Below are 20,802 nucleotides of genomic sequence, written 5' to 3'. Positions count from 1 at the left end.
CTTGCATGGAAATGCTGCTCTGTAAGCAGTGTTTGAGTTAAGCTTTGCAAGAGCAGGAGAAACCCTTGCCTGCAGCTCCCCACAACCAGCAGGGAGTTTAAAGAGGGCCCAGTCCCTGTTGCTGCACTGCAGAGCAGGATCCCTGTGCCCTCCAGGCCCAGGCAGCAGTGCTGGGGGCCCCAGGGTGGGAGCCAGAGCAGGCACTCCCGGTGGGAATCAATAGCCAAGGCTGAGCTCATTTATTCTTCCTTCCTCACAGTCTCCCTTTTCTTTCCATTTCACCACCTCCTTATTCAACACCCTGGGCTGTTGTGCAGAGCCATCACCCTGGTCTGCAGCACTGTGACCTACTTTGCCACAGCGTCCCGACTTCCTCACTGGAATTGCGAGCTCGGAGCCCACCCAATCCATTCAGTGTTTCTCAGCTGAATAACAGATCCAATTAGGTGGAAAAAGCCTGGCTTTCATGCTGTCAGTGCCTGGACATCTCACTTCCCACTCCCCAGCACAGTCTGCACCCCTGAGGGCTGCGGCTCACACACAGGAGCCCCTCTGTGTTTGTGTGTCCCCCGCCAAATGAATTTGGGGGAAGGGTTCAAGAAGAGTGATCCTGGCTACTCAACCTGTCCTTTCATTCTTCCTGACAGTCTCTGAGGACTACAGAGCTCAGGAATCAAGTAATTTGTGTGTTTTCAGTTCGGTCTGTCCTGGGAAGCTCTCCTTTCCCAGCAGAGGCTGGGGAGCACGGTGCCTGACCAGGCCAGGATTGTGAAGAAGCACTTGCAGCCAGAATGTGATTTAATGACAGACAGAAAGACCTGTCTCCCTGTCTCTCACTCCTGGCATCATACCTGTCCCCAGTCCCGTGGGTTTATCCCAAGCAAACATTTTAATTCTGCCTTTTTCTGCTGCCATCACTCTTCTTTTCCACTGCAGCAAGGCTCCTTCTCCCTCCAGCCCCAGCAGGCAGCCAGTCCCCAGGATTCTGGCTGCACTCCATCATGGGGCATAGCTGATTGTTAAAAGGGATGAGTAGAAACCAAACAAGGAGAAAAAAGCCTAAGGGCCACCGGGAAAAGCTCTTTTGCTTTCTACCGTCCCTGGCTGGGTGGGATGCACGGCCATCCCCTCGCCCTGGGGCCAGCCCAGCAGCACTGGGGCCAGCCCAGCTCCCTGGCAGGTGCAGGGAGGAGGGTAAACAGCCTTCCCTCCATTTCTGGGTCACGTCTGGAGGAATTACACACGCACACACAAACAGGAGCTGCTTCCCCATGGCAGCTTCCCAGCACCCGGCAGAGCTCCCGCTGCCTCCGGCCCCTCTGCCCACGCTGCCGCCCCGCCGGGATCACGGCTGCTCCTGGCCTTCCCACAGGGTTCTGCTAATGACTCACCCCTCCTGCTCGGCTCTAATTAGGCTCCTGTCTAATTAGGCTCACTGGGAAGATGTGGCTGGTGAGAAGCAGCCCTTTGGTGAAAGGAGAGGGGAAAGAAAGAGCATCTGGAGACGCCGGAGGGAGAGACGCCAGGCTGTGGTGAGAGGGCAGGGGGGATTGGGAATTGTCAGCTGAGCTGCATCTGTGCAAGGGATGGACCACAAAGGGACTGGAAACAAGTGCCCTCTGTACTGGCATACAGAGGAGCTCCAGAGTGCAGGGAGAGTGGGGCTGGGGGAGCCATCCTGAACCTGCACCCTTGGGCATCCTTGGGAACCCTTGAGTATCCCTTGGGAACCCTTGGGCATCCTTGGAACAGAGGCAGGAGAGCAAAGCCTGGTTTGGGGGAAATTCAAGAGGTGTAAAGGCAGCTTTAGGGGAGACACAAAAGATACCCACTGTCTGCCCATCCCTGAGAGAGCTGGGGGTGCTCATATCAGTTGCTAGTGTCAAATATTATTTTCTACTTAATTTCTACATGATTCAACCTCGTAAAAATCAAGACATTTACTATATTTAACATTCCTGTAGCAAATTAACAAGCCCCAGGTGCCTTCAATGGCAAAGGTAAGTCATTACTTTGCCATTCACCTTGTATCTGATCACAAGGCATCTCACTCACTCACTGCCCTAATTAGGGTTTTGCCTTTCCTTCTGTTAATAAACCCTCCATGAATGAGTGGCCTGTCTGCAAGCCCCAGCCCAGCTTGCACCTGTGTCCTCCCAGACCTCCAGTTTCTCTCCCTGAAGGCAGTGCCAGGGCTGAACCCAGCAAGGGCAGGGAAGGGGAAATGCAGATAATGCAAATGCTTAGGGTATCATTAAACCATATTTCCAAAGAGCCTCTCCTGTGCCTGTCAATGCTCCTTTTAGAGGCTCATCCCATTCTAAGGATCCTGTATGATCCCTTTTAGGTCAATGTGCCAGTGAAAATCCAACCCCATCCAACAAAGCCACAGAGATATTTTGCTCTAACTTTGGCTGCCAAGGAAAGGCTGGGCAAGAAAGCTGGGATGCTCAGAAACCCATCACTCTTTCTTGGGACCATCTAAATTGATTGATCCCTGTGGTCTGGAGAGAATATCCATTTCATTGTCTTAGCTGTAATGGCTCGGAGAATGGAAATTTTGAGCATATGAAAATGTGGAAAGCTGGTTAAGGACAGTGACATTAATATATGAAGGTGTCCTGGAGCAGCAGGGCCCTTTGCTTCCTCCTCTGCCAAAGGCAATTTGTATTGCCTGCCCAGACTTCTCCCTGGCCAGTGGAAACAGGGGGGTTGGAGTGCACTGTGCAGGACCAGGGTGCCTGGTTAGCTCTGCAACCCAGTCTTTCCCTGGAAGATTGGTTCAGAAAGGATTTGATCTTCTCCATGTGGTTTGTGATCAGTAAACGTGCTGTTCCATCTCCCGTGACCAATGCCCGTTCCATCAGAGCAGCATCTCCCATTCCCAGCAGCTGCAGCAGCTGCTGTTTTACTGCAGCAATGCAAAGGCTGGGGGGTGCCCCAAGGGGTGCTTTTGCCAGACATCCAGGCTGCAGAGCCAAGAGGGGCCACAGGAAAACGTGCTTTTTAAAAGCCACATCCAGGAGCCGACAGTTTGGACGAAGGCTTTTATTCAACTTCAGCAAATAGGTGAGCTGGGACGCCTGGGAATGCAAATAAAGCCAGGGCTGGAGATAAACGAACTCTTTCATCTCCTGTCTCACACCCAGGGGTTGCCTGTCTTGGAGCAAGTGCTGCGTGACAGGGTGTGGGTTCAGGTACACTGACCTGACCCAGGCTTTCAGAACAGCATGTGCAGCACAGCTGAGAGGAGGGGAAAATACCAGGCAGGGAGTGCACTGCTGCCTAACGGGGGCTGGTGCCTGCTGAGGAACAGCACAACACCCCAGGCAGCTGACAGCTAGAGCTCTGATCAATGTTTGATATTTGGGGCTGTCTTGTGCCTGGTCAGGAGCTGGACTCCATGCTTTCTGTGGGTCCCTTCCAACTCAGGTTATCTGATTCTATAAATACATTTCTGACTCTCCTCAAGCAGTCTTTTCTCCTTCCCAATAGTACCTCTGAAGACAAGTGGAGAAACAAATGAAAATGAAGCAATTCCTCTGCCTCAAAATCAATACATGGGGGTGAAGGGTGCAGGTCTCCTGCTTCTCCTGCCTGGGGAGAGGATGCTGGAGTCCCTCCTGTGCAGGACTGGCAGGACAGGGCCAGGAGTAATCACTTCTATGATCCAGCAGAAATGGTTGTGGGCAAACCCCAGCACTGAGGTCCTCCATGACTCCTCATCATCATGGCTCTGTACTTCTGGCACCCTCTCCTGCCTGGACCAATGCCTGCAGGCACTGGGAACACCATGTGCCTTATCATGGAATCACAGAATAGTTTGGGTTGGAAGGGAACTTAAAGATCCTTTTTCCACCACCCCTGCCACAGGCAAGGAATTTTCCACTAGACCAGATTGCTCCAAGCCATGTCTGACCTGGCCTTGAACACTTCCAGGGATGGGGCATCCACAGCTTCTCTGGGCAACCTGTTCCAGTGCCTCACCACCCTCACAAGGAAGACTTTTCTTCCTTACAACACCTCTCCAGGGGAGACCTGGATGCTGGGTACAGCATTTCTGATGGATCTCTTCTTGCAGATGTGGGAACACCTAAACCACACAGCATCCTGGGCCCTGTCCTGTGATGAGATGCAGCATCTCTGGTTCTCTAAGCCAAAAGAACCAAACCCTTCTCTGTCTAGGATTTATTAAAGACAGTGAGCTGTGTTAGGAGCTTACAGGAACTCTGTGTCACTTCCCCTTCTTGTACAAGGATGAAAAGCCCCGTGTGTGGAGGGGAGGAAAACCCAAGGAATATCACAGGGCCATCTGTCCTTCCTTTCTTTTACAAGCAAATCTTGTAAGGGGAGGAAAATAAGTTAAAGAGTCCAGTGGGTTCAAACTGGAATGGGGAGGATAAAGGCAATGCAAACATTGGATTACAGGTTGAGGTTAAGGCTCTTCATTCAGCCTTGGTGCAAAAAAGTCATCGGCAAAAATACCAGAGGTGTGGGAATAAATCAGGAAGAAAACTCAGACTTAAAATCGAATTTATTTAGAGGAAGAATAACTTTACAAGAGGTTGATACTGATAACTAAAAAGGAAGATAAATAAAAGCTTGTTACAAAACCCTGTGGATTCTGGCAAGTTACAGGAAAACTGAAGAATTTTACAGTCAACTTTTTGCTCACTTTTTACATAATTACAAATTAACATACAGCAATTAAGTTTTACCTTCTTCTTTAAAAATCCTTTTTTTTTCCCCACTTTTCTTTATGGGTTCAACATGAAAAGGCAAAGCTTTTTTTTTTCTTTTTTCTTTTTTTTTTTTTTTAATAAGAAACAAACCAAAACCAGAGGTATATCAGGTTATTACAATACACCTCAAGGTTCTGGAAATTACTCAAGTGCATTCCATATTAGTACAAAATAAACACCAGGCTAAACTTTAACCATAGGCGAACTGAACCGGATTTTTATTTCATTTTTTTCTTGAGGCAGTGTTTAATATTGATAAAGAAAATAGTAGCATTACTTTACAGCATGGAAAGGATGGATACCTATAGACAGCTTACATCCATACAAAGCTCATAGCTGTATGCAAAGCAGTGAGTGTTATCCTGTTCCCCCCTCCCCCCTAGCAACAGAAGCTGAACTATATTTGGGCAAAGCATCAGTGTCAGTGAAATGCATGTGGAAGGAAAGGGCACAGAGCCCTGGAAATGCAGGTGGGAATGGAGCTGGTGTTACACTTCCCATGACATGTAGGAGATGCAGCCAGTTCAGCTCGCCTATATTTAAAAATTAGCTGTATCACCAATGAAGAATTGTGGATTGCTGCCCCTTCTGACAAATGAGGCAAGAGTTATGAGCAGCAGGGGAGGTTTTTTATTTAAAGGGGTGCCCTAAATCATGATAAATTTCCAGACCTGGCCAGCAGGCACAATAATTTCCAGAGTTCTGGTTAACAAGGAATGTTTTGTGGGATTTTAGCAGATACTCTCCTGTGTCCCCTGCCCAGCACTCCCTTGCTCCATGCCACAGATAACCTAGACAGCTTCCTTGGGATTTGGCACCTGAAGAACCTCTTCTGACTAGGTGGCATGTGGAAGGACTGGAGCTGGGTGTTTCAGCAACAGCTGGGATGTCTCCTAGTGACTCAAGGAAGGTGCAGAGGTGATTGGACTCTCTGGATGCAAATCCACACGAGCTGATGGCATTACTGTGCTGCCACACCTCCAGAGGGATGAGCCCACCCTCAGTGGGGATGACAGCTCCTGTCCCAGTAAACACCTGGTGCTGGACAGTAAACACCTTGGTGCATGGAAAGGGTCTCACTTGTTTGGGTGCATCCCCTCACATCTCCTTCACTCTGAGTTTCTCCAAGGAAAAGGACATGGAGGGAAAACCACTGGGGGCTGCTTCCCTACCTGCCCTGAGGAAGCTGATGGTGAAGCTCTCCTGGGGGATGTACCTGAGCCAACAGAAGCCAGTTCTCTTGTCCTGCCACTTAACCTATCTGCAGTGGGACTCTAGATTAGACAGATTCACACCCACTTTGGTCTAAAAGTAATTCAAAAAGCTTGGTCCTTCCTCCCCTCTGGGGGAAAAGCCAAACCAAACCAGGAACATGCCTACTTGAAGCTCTGATTTTGCTGGGGATACAGAGAGGGAAGCAATGGCAAAACTGATTGTCTCCAAATAACCATAATTAAAAGGGGCAAGACCAGTTCCATTTAAAGTGCTTTATGGCATCAAACTGACATCAAGTTACATGTTGAGATGATCACTTAATTTAAAAGAATCTAAGGCCAAGCCCACACAGCCCCATCGAGTCTCCCACCCTTTGCTACAGCTGCTCTCTGCTGCTGGGTATTCTGGCACCCCCAGCTAATACTGGCCACTCCTGTCCCTGTCTGAGCCCACACTCTCACTCTCCCTGGACCCTGAAACCCTTCCTGTTGGGCAGTGGCAAAGACCAGGCCAAGAAAAGCCCAAAAAAACCAATTCTGATTTCTGCCCTCCAAGAAACACCAGCACAAACAGCTCCAAGAGCCCTCACAGGATCCTCTTCTCCTCCAACAACACGGGCTTCAAAGAGGTGTTTTTGAACCTACTCTGAGTCCCAGGAACCCCATGCAAAACAGGGTGGTTTGGGTGCTCCAAATGGGATCTAGGGACTGGCAGCAGGCTGGGTGAAGAAATAACATGCTTTCAACAGCTGCAGGATGGATGCCAGGCATGGAACTGGAGCAAATGCAATTTTAAGACCAGGAAGAGGAAAGGTTTTGGTGCCGCCAAGCTGGGGCAATACTCTAGCAGACAATGCTAGACAACCTTCAGGGATCAGAGCAGGAGTCTGACTCTGGGAACCTATGCCAAGGCTTTCCAAAGAAAACCTGAGATGGGAAAAATAAAAGGCTAAAGAGATAAAAACAAGCCCTTACCTTCCTAAAGGTGAAAGAAGGAGGAAGCAGTGTGGGAGGAGAGGCTTCATTCCAAAAAAGTGAATCATAGAGTAACAGACATCCTCCAGGGACAAAGGGCTGTCCACCAGCATTTAAGACACAAACAGCTTGGTACACAGGATTTCTGGTCAGTGTATTTCTCACTCACACCTGTGGTTTCTGTCAAGGAACCACAGGGACCTTGGGAGATCACTTAGACAATAGCATTTGCACTTGAGGCACTGAATGCTCTTTTTGATTTGCACAGGTCAGGAGAGATGGCGAAGCCAGGCAGACTCAACCCCGCTGCCCTGGCTCCCTCATCTGCCTTTTGGTGCCCTTCCCAGAGCCAAGGGACACAGCTGTGCTGTGCTGATAGCATGTGCTGGGGCTGGGGAAAAGACAGAGGGATAAACTGAAAAGTTCATAGTGGCAAAGGCTGTTCCAGACTGAGGGGACTCAGAGGAACCAGTGCCCTGATCTCTGCTCACACAACAGCACATGAGCCATGCACTGCTTTGGTTTCCAGAAATTTCAGCTTGGGCCATCCGTGTTTGCAGATGTATGAACAAGAGGGCAGAGTCACTTTCTGAAGTTGGTGGTTTTCTTATGAAAAAGGTAACACCACACCACCAGCACATGCCTCCTTCAGCACCCCTTGGGTCCTGGAGAGCAACTAGAGCCTCACATCACTGCAAGGCACTCCATGCTTTGCTTTTTACTTTGCCTCCAAAGGGAATGAGAAAACCTAACCAAAATGTTTAAACATGGAAACTGACTGACAGGAGAAGCCTTGCCTGAAGTCATTGTTGTCTTTTTCCAGACTTTTTTTGGCCTGAAGATGCTCTGCCTTGAAGAAAGCTCTCAGCTGAAAATTGTGTGACTTTGGGCATGGAATGAGTGCCAAGCAGCACTGCCCAACCCCATGGTTTGTAGGAAACAGGGAGATGAGAACATTTGGTTACCAATCTTTTGGTAAGAAAACAAAACAAATAAACAAACAAAAAAAAATAAAGGGGGGGAAAGAGAAAAAAAACCTCAAACTATTCCCCAAACAAAAGCAAAAGTAAAAAGAAATAAAAAAATAAAAACCAAGTAAACTTTTTTAAAAAAACTCTTTCAGATAAAATGAAAGATAAATATTTTTGCAAGCCCTGCTTGCAATTAAGAACAAGCACCAAATAATAGTTAAAAAAAAAAAACAAAATAAAAATAAATCTCAACCCTTTTTCCTTTCTATTTTTTTTCCTCTTTTTCTTTTGAGTTTTAATAGTGTAGAGAGCTTCCAAAGCAAGCAGGGTTCCTGCACCAAGACAGCCCAGCCCAAGCATCCATCTCACCATCAATGCTGCTGATACTCATCAGCACTAACTCTGAAAATTGCTGCGGGTCACCAGCTCATGACAAGCCTGAGAGCAAACTGAAATCAAACAATAGTACAGGAAGAGAAATTATTTGTTATTTCAAAGAAAAAAACAACTGGTAGGAAAGGAAATGTACCTGACAGCTTCAAACTCTTGAGCAAAACCTTGACCTATCCTGAAGCTGGTAACCATTTACAAATCCACTTGGGTAATTCTCCTGACAGGGTTTGGAAGAAAGGTGATTTTTGAGAAAAATATGTCTTGTTGCATTTCTCCTCCCCCACTGAACACATGCCTGTATTCCCCAACTCTACAGACACCCCACAGCTGGCACAGCAAGAGCTGCCCTTGGACCTTCCTGTTCTGCACAGACACTCCCCCCCAGAGGCCATGGGGACACACCACACTGGCCCCCAGACCTGTCCCACAGGGGCTTTGTCCATCAGAACCTTCTTCTACCCAGAAATGGTTCCTCAGTGCCTGGTATTGCACAGCCATAGGGCCAGGAGCCATCTCCCTGGAGCCTGCCCTGTCTCACGGACCTGCTCGGACACTGCTGCTCTCACTCTGCCTCAGAAACCAGCAGGGCAAGTGAGAAAATCCAGACAAACAGAAGCCCAACAGCAGCACAAAAAGCAGGCTAAGAAAAACACAAAGAACAGAACAAAGATTCCTAAAAGGAGATTTTTAGCCACCCCCCCACTCAGTCATTAGCCTTGTACGGGGATGTCAAATGCAACTGGAGAGATCTGGCAAAAACATAATCTTTACTTCAGGGATGGGAGGGAGTGAGCTGGAGCTTGAAGAGATTGTGTTGAAAATGTTGCTTACTGTTGTTTCCATTTGAACAGTCTGTTCTGGCTCCCTGGGATTGCCTTACCAGCCTACCAAAATTCTCTTTTCTGAGCCATTTCAAATCTACCCAATAATGTTCTGCTCGACTCTAGAAACAGTTTGACATTTGATTCCTCTGTCCCACAGAAATCATTCAGAATGATTTTAAATTTTAATTTTTATCCTCTGAGTTGCTGTTTCTGAATGCTGTTACTGCCTCCTGGTGTAATGTACCCTTCTGAAACCAAACATCCCCTGTCCCATGAGCACAAAAGGGGTGTGCAGGTCACTGTGTTACAGTCGGAGCAGTAAGGGCAAGATATTTAATATCTACACACTCCCTGAAAGCCCTCAGGTATCATCCATCCCCATGGGTGGACCTTGGCTGTAGGGACTGTAAGCATATCCCAGTGGATACATAGATACATATATGTACATATACAGTATATCTATATATGCCAGTGTGTACGCACCATTTGTAGAGTCCTAATCTTTTGCTAAATGCTTGATTTTGGTTCTTTTCCCCAGAAAAGGGGAATTTGAAGGCACAGACCCCTTAAGGCTATGTTATCTCATCCTTTAGCAATAAGAAGAGACAGACAACATCTATCCCAATCCGTTTGACCCCAGGTTTGCACAGGGAGATGGTCCTGTGTGCTGTGCAGGCACAGCCTCTGCAGGGAGAATTCACCTAAAACAACAGGAGAGAGGCCCTTATCCACCACTTAGCAGACTTCAGAACTTTTTTTTTTTATTTAAAACCTCCAGATGCTCGTCCAGTGCAGGCACCAGCCGCGTGCTGTGTCACAGGCAGGGAGATGTCCACGGTGCCAGTGCCACCACTGGAACAGTCCATGCTCAGCAGAAGATCTCCTCACCCTCTGCAGGTGCTTCTGACGAGTGAGAATCTGTAAAAACAGCATGTGGGAATCACTATGGGAACAGAGGGACACAGCAGGCAGAGCAGGGCTCCATGTGCACAGAAACCCCACTGTCTGCCAAATCCACCAGGCCCCTTAGAAGATGAACCTTAAAAGACGTTCAGTTCCCTGATGAGCTACCGTGAAATTACACCTTGTAATGGGTGAGATTTCCTGTGCACAAGGAGCTGGAAAACATCAGTGAGCTAGCATGAATGAAACTGGTCATCCGAGGGCATGTGATAGAATTTCATGTGGGTCAGAGGTTTGAGGTGCAGCTCTGAGTCCTAAGGGGATGCAAAACTATCAGGCCAAAAAAAAAAAAAAAGCCAAAAACCCTGTATGTTTTTGTTTCAGATCAAGAGACAAAACAGACCAGCTTGAGGGGAGAGGCCAGCAGAAGGCTTGTGGGTATCATTTCCACACTGCCACAGAGCTCACGCAGACATCAATGCCTCAGGAGCTGCAAGAGCCAGGAGCATCCCAGCAGCAGCTCCTTCTGAAAGCACTGACACTGAAGCAGGGTATTTTCTCCTTGAAGCAGAGAATCCAGCCCATGGAGGCTGCTCAGGATGGGATGGGAAGGGAAGAAACAATGAGAAGAATGTGTGTCCCTCTGACAACCCCAGGGGCTGCAGAACAGGCAGAAACACCCACGGAAAATCATTTCATGCTGAGAAATCCACTCAGCACAGTTGCTCTTCCCCATCCCTGTGTCACCATCCTCATTTCCAGCCAGATTCTGTGGCTTCCACAAGTTCACTGGCTGCAGGAAAACAGCCAGCTTACCAACCCTGAAAAAACACCTGTGAGCTCCCCTGACACTCACCAGACTGCTGGGAGCGATGTCCCCTGCCCTTTTTCTTCTTTTCCTTCTTCTCCTTTGGTTTGGCTAAACTGAAGAGGCGAGTAGGCATCTGGGTCTGTTCCTCAGCTGCCTTGTTAGTCTGGTTTGTTGTGCTAAGCAAATGGAAAGTGCTTTTCTCTTTGTGTGTCCTTGAAAGACTGTTCCTTTTGGGGGAGACAGACAGTTCTGCATCAAAGTGCCCTTGTTTAGGAAGGGAAGGGTTCTTCTGCATGGAGGATTCGTGAATGCTGCACTGGGAGGAGACTCTGGCAAGTTTCTCATGTAGGTTTGAAACCTAGGAAGGAAAAGGGTCTCATGAAAGAAGCTAGCAGAGAACATGGACAGAAAAGGGGTGTTCCAGACCACTCACAGGGGTGAACATCCAGCCCATTCACCAGGTAAAACAACCTTCCCATCCAGGCAAAGTAAAGAGAGAAAAGCCCTCTCTGTTCAAGATGAAAATATGAGGCACGGTAAGAGTAACACTCCACTATCTTTTGCTCCTACATGCACTCTGCTATGTATCAACAAGCCAAGGGCAAATATTCTCTAAGATCTCAATAGCAAGACTCACCCTGCATCATTTGCACACACAGATGGTGGCAGGAGGCCAAGGAGCAGCGTGCCTCTCTGGGAAGGGAACGCCAGCATACGGCACAGCAGCCCCATGTGTCAAAGGAAGCCTTCCCAAGCAAAAGATGAAAGCAAAAGCATTTTTCCTGATTTTTTTTTCCTAACGGCTGTCTCAGGATGTAATTGAGCTTGCACATTCAAAGGGAAGATCAAAACAAGCCCAACAAAGCTTGACTGAACACTCTATTAATAGCTCTGCAATGTCAGTCAGATACCTGCTTTGAGAAGGTGCTTCCTTCTCCTAAATCTCTTAGGCCTTGCAGGCATTTTACCTCTCAGCTTCTCCCACAGCACCCATGGCCCTTGTCTGCAAGTGCTTGGAGCTGGAACAGCTTCACTGGCTGCTTGGAAAACTTCTGGCTTGATCAGGAGCCAGGTGGGAGGGAGCAGGACCTCCTTTGGTGATGAGCTTTTCAGAGCTCACTGCTCAGCTCCACAATTAGGCCGTTCAGGTATCGAAAATCATTCCCATTCTGCAACCCAACATTTGTAAACTAACTCTGCTACAGCTCTAAGCAAATTACAGTCAGAATTAGTGACTTACAAACTAACAAATGATCAACAGGCTTAAGGATTAAATTCAGTCCATGTTTTGCCAGTGATGCTGGCTCTCCTCAGCCAGACTGCTGCACAGTTGTAAAGGAATAAACCTCAGCTTGCTGAAAATGCCCAAACCAGGACCTGTGTGTGAGTTTTTCTTTGTGCTTGTGAGCAGTCAGACACCAGAAGCCTCTTCCAGCAGAGCTGGGAACCTTTGCTGACTGAGCCACAACTGGACTGCAGGTGCTTGGTCGTTCAGGACAGGGGCAATGCCATCTCTTTGCTGGATATTGAGAATACTTTTGGGGATGGATGTCAGCATGTGAACTTGCCCTGCGATTATCAGCTTCACAAGTGGTTTTTGTGACAGCTGGAGGCTGCAGGTTACCCACAACGCTCAGGCTGTTTCTGTGAAGGACTTACTGCTCCTCAGAGCTCAGCTCCTGGGTGAAGGCCAACATCAGGCAGTGTGAACCCCCTGGGACTGCCTGCCACCTCCTCTCTGCCATCCCTCAACACAGACAGGGAAGTGGGCAGAGCTCACTGGCCAGGCACCTCCAATACACCATGAAGCACCAACAGTGGCAGTGCCTCAGCAGCTCCAGAGGTGCAAAACCAGCAGCGCTGCACATCACATGCAAGGGGAAGAGCCAGTTATAAACAGCAGTGCCCAGATGTCTGGCAGCTCTGAGGGGGACACAGTTCACCCAGGAGCTGGTTGGGAGCTCCCTGCAGGGCTCAGCTTCCCAAGGAGCCTGGCTGTTGGCACCTTTACCTGGTTGTGGTCGGGCTCCTGCCGCATCTGAGCAAATCTCTCCACGTCCTGCTTCAGCTGCACCTTCTCCCTCTCCAGCTGCTTCTGGGCGGCGCGCAGCCTCTCCAGGTCGAGCTGGTAGGCCGCCTTCTTCACCTGCAGCTCCTCCCGCTCCCGCTCCAGCTCCTGCCTCTGCCTCTGCAGCTGCTCCTCGCGCTGCGCCAGCTCGGCCTCGTGCTCCGCCAGCTCCTTCTCACGCACTTCCCACTCCTTCTCCCTCCTCCTCCTCTCCTCCTGGTGCTGCGTCTGCTGCTTCTTCAGGTTGGCCAGCTCCTGGCGCTGCTTCTCCAGGCTGCGCTGCTTCTCCTGCTCCAGCAGCGAGGTGGGCCGGGAGGAGCCTCGGCTCGGAGCCCTCTCGCTCAGAGCCAGCTTCTGGTCCTCGATGTAGGTGTCCTGCTGCAGCACCACGACCTGGCAGAGGGGACAGAGATCACTGCAGCACCCCATCCCATCCCTGAAAACCTCTGAAGCCCTTCTGATCCCAGCCCAGCACTGCTGCCCGGTTACCAAAGCGTGCTGGCAAAGCAGCTCCCCCAGCAGCTTCCCAAATTCAGGCCAGCACTGGTTCCCTTAGGCAGCAGCTCATTCCCACAGCCTGCAAGCTGGCCGAGGAGTGTCCAGCCATGCAGGGCTGTGACACAAGCAGCTCAGGCAAAGCAGTGTGTTGGGAGCAGGATGAAGGGCTAAGCCTACCTGCAAAGCAGTGAGCAGCTTATGGAGGCTGGTAATGGTTTGGAGGACCTGCTGCAAGAAAACAGAAGTGTTGCTGTTAGATCTCACTGGGTGCTGGGTATGTGGACAGCACCTTCTCCTGCTCTGTGTCCCACCAGTGGGTCTGACAAGCTGCACAGCCATCCCTCTGCACCCTGCTTTTCCTCACTCTTCCCTTGCAATGACTGCATCAGCCCACAGTACACCAATAGATCCCTTGAACATCTCCCAGAAGTGCCTGGCATCACCTTCCTCCCTTCTTTAGCTGTCATTGCAGCAGGGGAAGGAACATCTGCAGAGGCACCTCCTGGCACAGAGCTCATGGGAAGTCCTAGGTTGTCTCTGCAAACCATTTTCCACATCATCTTGCTCAAGAACAAGCTGAATAATTGAGATGATGCCCAGAAGTTCACTTAAAAATTTCAGGACAAAAAAAAAAAAAGCAATTTTTAAATAGATGTGGACTATTGGTACCCTTCTCCCCCAGCTGACCCATACAAGGACCCACTGCCACCAGGCAGAAAAGCTGCACTAGAGCAGGCAACACAAGTGCAGAAGGTGTGTTCTTGGAGGCTTTCTGAAAATACAGAAATGCAAACACCTCATGCATCAATACAGAGCAAGTTACTTTGGAGTTATGCTCTATCCCTAAATTTAGCCTAGCTAAAAATTTCTCTGAACCTCTCTTACCCTACAATTAATTTCAAGAAGAAAAACGAGCACTTCAGTATTTGCAGTAGTGGAGTGATAGCCAGTATTAAGAGAACTGCTTCTCATTTTGTCATTAATGCTAATTGGGAGTTATGAATGTGTATCAAAGGGAGAATAGAAATCTAATTGCCCCAATTCACTGCACCTGCAACATAAAATTAAACTCTCTCTGTCTGCAGATGCACAATAAATACAGCCCTGTGCATCCTGGTGGTAATTAACCCTTGCTGCTTATAATCAGCACACATCATCTTGCTGGCAAGCAGATGACAATCAGTGAATTCTCTGTCTAAACACCCAAGGTTAAGCAAATAAATGACACAGTGGGTTCAGCTTAATATATTTAAAAGTCTAGATGTGCTTCAGCAAATTAAATGTGTTTTCTTCTACATTATCACCTATTGAGACAAATTCTCTAGCCACTTAAATGAAGGGAACAGCTGAGCAATGGAATCAATTCTTACCTCGTTATCCCTTTTCAGCATGAACATCAAATTAGCATTTCCACCCTATGACAAGATCACAAATTTAATATGAGGACAATGAAAAATCATAGCAAATGTCTTCTGAAGCTGAACTAATGACACATCTATTAAACACTCCCCTCCACCTTCCATTTTGGGAGAATTCATGCATGTTTTTAGGCCATTTAGAATCATATAGAATAAAATGTTAATTAGGTATTATTTTGCAGTTATGTGATGGATCGATCCCCAGAAAGAAAAGGTGCAAGGTTGTAGCTGACCTTAGCATTTCAATAACAATGCAAAATTAAGCAAATGCTTTGGCTGACCTGCAGACAGATGGTAGCTAACCTGTGCCATTAAGGAGTACAACTGATTTGCAGTGGTTTTCAAGTCAGTCGTTTTGCGTGCATATTTCACCTTTTATTTTATTTTTAACTTATTAGGATGTATCTAATTGTCAATAAATTTTCAGATTTTTTTTAAGGCTAGAGCTGTCACTCCTGAAATCTGAACTCAGTGGTGGCAGACACACAAATCAAGCCATACCTTCTTTAAAATGCTGTCTGACTCTGTTCTCCGGAGGTCCTGAGCATCATCGCCTTCATCTTTCGCTCCACCTAAAGGAAGAAGCCAGCATTGACATCAGTTATTCAACATTTTAAGGCAGAGATGAACTTGCTAAAGTCTGAGGAATTTAATACAGGAAACTCACGTGTTCCACAAAAGCGGACACAGAGCTCTTGACATTTTAACTAAATGAATTTGAGCCCTAAATATACAGAACACGTCAGCACTACCAGCAAAAGTGGATGTGAATTTAGATTAGGGTTGACTTTGGTTTCAGAGAACGTGCTGATAAATTCAGCTATTAGCTGGTGCTCTGTCTAGCCCCTGCACTGCTGTCTACTACCACAGAATACTTGCTGAGAAGACATGAGGCAGCATAAGAGCAGATGGAGAATGATAACAGAATCATATCAGGGTATATTATTGCAGGAATAGTTTCAATGCCTCTCTTGTGCAAGTTAATTTACATCTGGGTCAGATACTGCTGTGCAACACCCTGTGTAATTCTATGCTAACAATTTATCATTAACCTTAGCTATCAGATACCTGGATCTTCAAAGGGACATTGGGCTTCTCTTTCTAACTTCCCCCTGGATGGCTCATATCAGTGCTCCTGAGCAAGACTGAGCTGACCTGTGGGGACACGAGGGCTCTGACCCTCCCCCTGTGCTGCCTTTCTGCTCAAAAGGAGTCACTGACAGACCTTCCATCCTCTAGCTCTTGCCAAGACTACTGTACTCCTGTTGCCAGCTGAGATGCACCCCATGGGGAAAACCCACACCTGCAGCGGCGACTTTCCTTCTGCCACTCTTAAAGACTTGACATAAACCTGAATCTGCAGCAGTGTGAAGGACACCACAGCTGGTGGAAAGGCCCTCTCCTCCCCCCGCCCCCGAGGCTGGCTCTGCTGTTAGAGGCTGACCCTCAAGTCCTCCTAACAGACCTGCTCTCCTGCGCCACGTCCTGGGACCTTCCACCTCTCTGCAGGAGGAAACTCCTCCCTTCTGCTTTGCTGGAGGGGAGAACGAAGGGGAGTCAGGTTATAAGCCTTGCCCGAGGTTTCACAGGTTGTGAACAGAAGAACTGGAGAGAATGCCAGGTTTCATACCTCCTGGGCAGAACAAATAGGCCCTGCATTCTTTTCCCAAAATCTCCCAAGACCCTACAACTACTGAATTAGAATCAGAGGGTATTTCTACAGAAAACTTAGATTTTGGGCAACAGCCCGAGGTTGTCCCATTCATGGTTGCAACAGAGAGAGGCACAGCCCTCAACAAACCCCTCCAGTGTGAGTATTTTGTCATCATGATGACAAGGCCTTTGGGGCTCTCCAGGAGAGCTGGGAAAGCCTCTACATAGTTCTCATGTCTGACTGTCTGGAGCTAACACTGCTCCTTTAATGCAGGAGGTCAGACGAGGTCCAACGATGCCAGTGCTGAGACAGACACTAGCACAGCAAAACTGGTTGTATTGGGAGTGTGAGTAAGACCACAGAGAAAGGAATTTGAGGACAGGGAAGTTTCTGATGACTAGAGCAAAGAAAGAGGGCATTGGGAAGCAGCCAAGTATGCAGCTGAAATAAGTAGTCACGCATTTCTTTGGGAGAGACTTAATTGGAGGAATAATACATGCAGACGTAGGTGGAACATAAATGCACAGAGAGCAGAGACAGGGGAGAAGGTGTTTGATTCAGCAATATGCACATCCATTTGTAAATGCAACAGCATCGGGTTCCTGCTGGGAAGAAAAGTGAAGAACAAAGAACAGACCTGTAGATATTACAATAATAACATGAAGAAACTAATTTATTGAGAAGCCAAATGCTTTCATGTGGCACATAAGTAAAATAGCAAGTATTACTTAGAGAGAGCACAGAGAGGAGTGAAGAGTTCAGATGTTTAACTCTTGTATAGCCACAGGTTCTCAGCTATCATCAATCCACCTGTACATAAGCTTTTTTTCCTAATCTGTGATTTAATCTGTCACCTATTGTTGGAGAGGAGTTGTGAAACCCAAACCACCAGCTGAAGTCCTTCTGAAGCAAGAGGATACGATGACGTGTGTTATTAACAAATTCTGATGAGCACACACAGAACTACTCACCCTTGGAGGCGTTCATCTGATGACTGTCAAATCCTCCAAAAGTTTCTGCCCTTCTAGGGAGTGAGATGGGGCCAACTCCTCCCTCCTGATCCATGGCAGTGCTGCTGACCTGCTGTCCAAGGGCAGTGCCCAGGCTCCTGTTCACCAGGTGTTGCAGCAGTTCAACTGATAGAAAGCAGCAAAGTTTTTGTTAAAGCCCGCCTCAGGTTTCTGAGCTATTTTCATCCCCGCCTGAGCTCAGGTCAGAAATTATTTGGTGTACAAAGAATCTAGGTTTCTGTGACAATGATGTGAACAGTACACACTGCCCCTGCAAAAACTCACTCTGTCTGACCACTAACTCCAACTCTGGGAGCTATGCAAAAAGCTTACACCTCCCTCTCTTCCTTCAGGCAACCTCAATGTTCTCTGACAACAGCACTTAATAATTTTAGCCTCTCCAAAGATCATACTGGAAAGTAGCCTGAGTTTCCACCTACCCTTGCCTTTGTCAACAGAACTGCTTGTCCCTTGCAGGCACCACAAGCTCCTGCTGGAACCCAAGCCCCACCCTCACATCTTGCTGAGACTGAAGAACAGCAAAAGCCTGGATGGTCCAAATTTCAGCCAAGGATAAATCCCATGCTGTTCCTGACCCCAAAGAAGGTTCAATGCATGGTTTTCTTTGTGCTGACTTTCCTGCCTTCTTTCAACACCCCCACAATACCTGCTTCCTTTCCTGATCCTCATGATCTGTCCCTGAGACAATACCAGGAGGAACAGTTTCTCCTTATCTTGTTATTCTGACAAAGAGAAGATGTCCCCTGCAAAACTGGTGCTTGAGAAATGATGCCTTCACTGATAGTAACCAATTATAGTTGGTTACTATAATTTACATGTCACATGACTGGCTCACCTTCATTTATTGCTGATTTCATGATTTCCTCTCCTTTTGGAGCCTCTTCTGTGTTGGCTCTGAAGAGCAGCCTGGAGCCTGACGTCTCCTCCTGCACAGAACTGTCTGCCATGTCCTGGAAGATCTTCGTCTTCTCCTCCAGCAAGAGCAGGATCTGTTTATCCTTCTGCTGAAGTTGTTCTGTGGGGGTGAACAGAAAACAGGGATAAAGACAAAATAAAAGCTTTGGCAAGGAAATCTGAGCTATTCCTGAGATATTGGCCCCATCTAGTGGAGCATGACAAAATAAGCTGGGCTTGGCAGCACGACAGTGCCCTGGGCAATCTGGCACAGCAGGCTCGGAAAATAAATAATGCAAGGAAGGCAATCTGCAAACCAGGACTGCAGTTATTTGCTGGATGCAGGACTGAAAAAAGTCACACTTCGACCACAAAACCCAATCCAAAAATCTCCCATACACTTTTCTACAGGGGCTCCCCAGCTCTGTTCCAGGCAGATTTTACCTTTCAGCCCTCTCACTTTCGCATCGGACAACTTCTTTTCAACCTCAGACTCACAAGGGACTCCTTCATCTTCATCTCTATCCCTGGACAGGAGACACAGCTCAATTACTACAGGAACACACCCAGTGCACCCCCTGCCCCACAAGAAGAGCTGAGTGCCTTACATGGTGTGCATTGTGTCCTGAATGATCTGTATCCAGCCGTTGCGCTCTTCTTTGGAGCTGGCATGGACTTCCACCATCTCGGGATCCTTTCCAACCATGCTGATCAGGAACAAACCCTTCTCTTCATGGGCCACTTCTCGTACAATCAACTTCTTCAGAGAGATCACAGTGGATTTCTGGTCCTTCAGATGGAAAGAAATGGGTGAGGAGGGGGACCAGAGCTTGCTCCCAGATTCAAACTAGCATTGAAAAGGTCTCAATAAACCATAGTGCTACATCTCTCAGGTTTGTAAACATTTTCTGAACATATTGGTTAATTAAAAAAAACAAAATCATTTAAATGGGGTCAAACAAAAGGGATGGGTTTGCTTTCCTCCAACAGTTATGTAGGAAAAGCAATTTTACCTCACTCCATTTCAAGAAAGAATTAATTTTAAATTGAATTTGTGGTTTTGTAAACTGTACCATATTTTGCTCTGATCTCATTTTCTACTGACCACACTCTTCCTGTCATTAATATCACAGCTCCTTACACTTGGTGCAACTTGCTAACCTGCTTACACACAGTGTCTTCACCATCTCTCTCCAGGATAAAGCCTTGTTTCCAAATCCCACAAAACCTCTGCTGTTCTCAGACACTCACAGCTGTCGGCTGTGTCAGAACCTGTGTGTGAGGTGATGTTCACCGTGTGCTAGGTGTCTCTGTGTCATCAGTCTGCTGGGTTACAGTGTCCCCAGGCTGCTGTGTCATCTGCAGCCCCTTTGTGCATTGTACCACATGCTGCAGCTGGGGTGATCTGGTTCACTGGCAGTGCCTGTATGCAAATCAGCTTCCCCTGTGTAGGGCACTGAGCCCGTGCAGAGGGTTGGTGGAACTGGAATAACAAATTATCAGCTTTCAAAATGCTCAGAGTGGAAAGGTCACAAGGTTTATCCAGTCTAGACCATGCCTGGAAGGTACAGCCCAGCAGACTCCATCAGGCACCAGGTTTTCTTTATCAGGTCAATGTGCCCAGCCCTTTTTGGGGGCCTGCCCTCAAGCCTAATGTTTTTGCTCCTGCAAATTACAAATGTATTTCTCTGACATTTATTTTCAAGCTGTTTTGTTGAATTTACTGCCCTGGCATTTCACCTCACTGCCCCCTGCTGCAGCTCACAGTGCATTTGGACATTTCCTTCAGCTGAGGTTCATTTTTGCCAAGTTTGCATCCCCTCACCCCCTCCCAGCCCAGTCACTGCTCCAGTGTGCACAAACTGCAAAGCACAAGTGTTTCCAGTGACAGTCAGGTTTTCAAGGCCAATTATCAGCTGTGCCAAGGCACTGCAGGAAGGGGAGGTGGGGCATGAAGACATGTTTTCCCATCAAAAAGAATGGAGTCTGCTCAGCAAACAAAAATGTTCTGAGCAAGAAAATTAAGTTGTTTAGCAGGCAACTGCTGGCTTTGCTGCACAATACAACATCAGGGGTCTCTCACATAGGAAAGTAAGGAGGAAAAAAGGTTGAACCCTTACCAGTGAGGCAAAGACATATTTCTGGTCCTTCTCCTGAAGGAATACGAGCATGTCAGAGAGGAGAACAGCCTGGACTTCTGCAAAAGGAGAAGCACACCACTGCAGTATAACCACACAACTCACCCCAGATTTCTTGCAATAACACCAGTGCTGGGGAGCAGCAGGGCTGGTTCTGCAAATCCTGAAAGCAAGATCAACCTCCCAGCTGGCAGGAGGAGCAAGGGCAGTTCCTGGAGATGCCAGATCAGGGTAGCTCTGAACCAGCTTTGCATGAAGCAGGACACAT

The 20,802-nt window shown here is 47.8% G+C and overlaps 2 protein-coding genes across 9 annotated transcripts in view; one reads left to right on the top strand and one right to left on the bottom strand.

The window, feature by feature from the left end:
* The window catches only part of KLHL25 (kelch like family member 25), a 31,606-nt gene extending 20,491 nt beyond the window's left edge, over nucleotides 1-11,115 (top strand). Inside the window, exon 3 of the mRNA XM_071441296.1 lies at nucleotides 10,407-11,115. The gene's annotated coding sequence lies outside the window, so the exon portion shown is untranslated. The remainder of the gene's footprint in view (nucleotides 1-10,406) is intronic.
* The window catches only part of AKAP13 (A-kinase anchoring protein 13), a 208,718-nt gene continuing 192,432 nt past the window's right edge, over nucleotides 4,517-20,802 (bottom strand). For 4 of the 8 annotated variants that reach the window (XM_071441287.1, XM_071441292.1, XM_071441291.1 and 1 more), the window contains 12 exons: nucleotides 20,517-20,593; nucleotides 19,005-19,186; nucleotides 18,841-18,923; nucleotides 18,338-18,517; nucleotides 17,443-17,607; nucleotides 16,283-16,351; nucleotides 15,319-15,389; nucleotides 14,770-14,814; nucleotides 13,577-13,627; nucleotides 12,845-13,294; nucleotides 10,879-11,191; nucleotides 4,517-10,037 (listed from right to left, as the gene is read on the bottom strand). In XM_071441287.1, the coding sequence (XP_071297388.1) occupies nucleotides 9,988-10,037; nucleotides 10,879-11,191; nucleotides 12,845-13,294; nucleotides 13,577-13,627; nucleotides 14,770-14,814; nucleotides 15,319-15,389; nucleotides 16,283-16,351; nucleotides 17,443-17,607; nucleotides 18,338-18,517; nucleotides 18,841-18,923; nucleotides 19,005-19,186; nucleotides 20,517-20,593 (1,736 nt within the window). In that variant the 3' untranslated portion in view covers nucleotides 4,517-9,987. The remainder of the gene's footprint in view (nucleotides 10,038-10,878; nucleotides 11,192-12,844; nucleotides 13,295-13,576; nucleotides 13,628-14,769; nucleotides 14,815-15,318; nucleotides 15,390-16,282; nucleotides 16,352-17,442; nucleotides 17,608-18,337; nucleotides 18,518-18,840; nucleotides 18,924-19,004; nucleotides 19,187-20,516; nucleotides 20,594-20,802) is intronic. The other 4 variants (XM_071441288.1, XM_071441290.1, XM_071441294.1 and 1 more) reach the window with 2 other exon arrangements.

This window comes from Agelaius tricolor, unplaced genomic scaffold (genome assembly GCF_023055355.1).
Source record: "Agelaius tricolor isolate 1412-34295 unplaced genomic scaffold, bAgeTri1.0.p SCAF_16, whole genome shotgun sequence".
In the NCBI taxonomy this organism is placed as follows: domain Eukaryota; kingdom Metazoa; phylum Chordata; class Aves; order Passeriformes; family Icteridae; genus Agelaius; species Agelaius tricolor.
The sequence above is the reverse complement of the archived record's forward strand: the minus strand, read 5'-3'. Positions and strand labels throughout refer to the sequence as shown.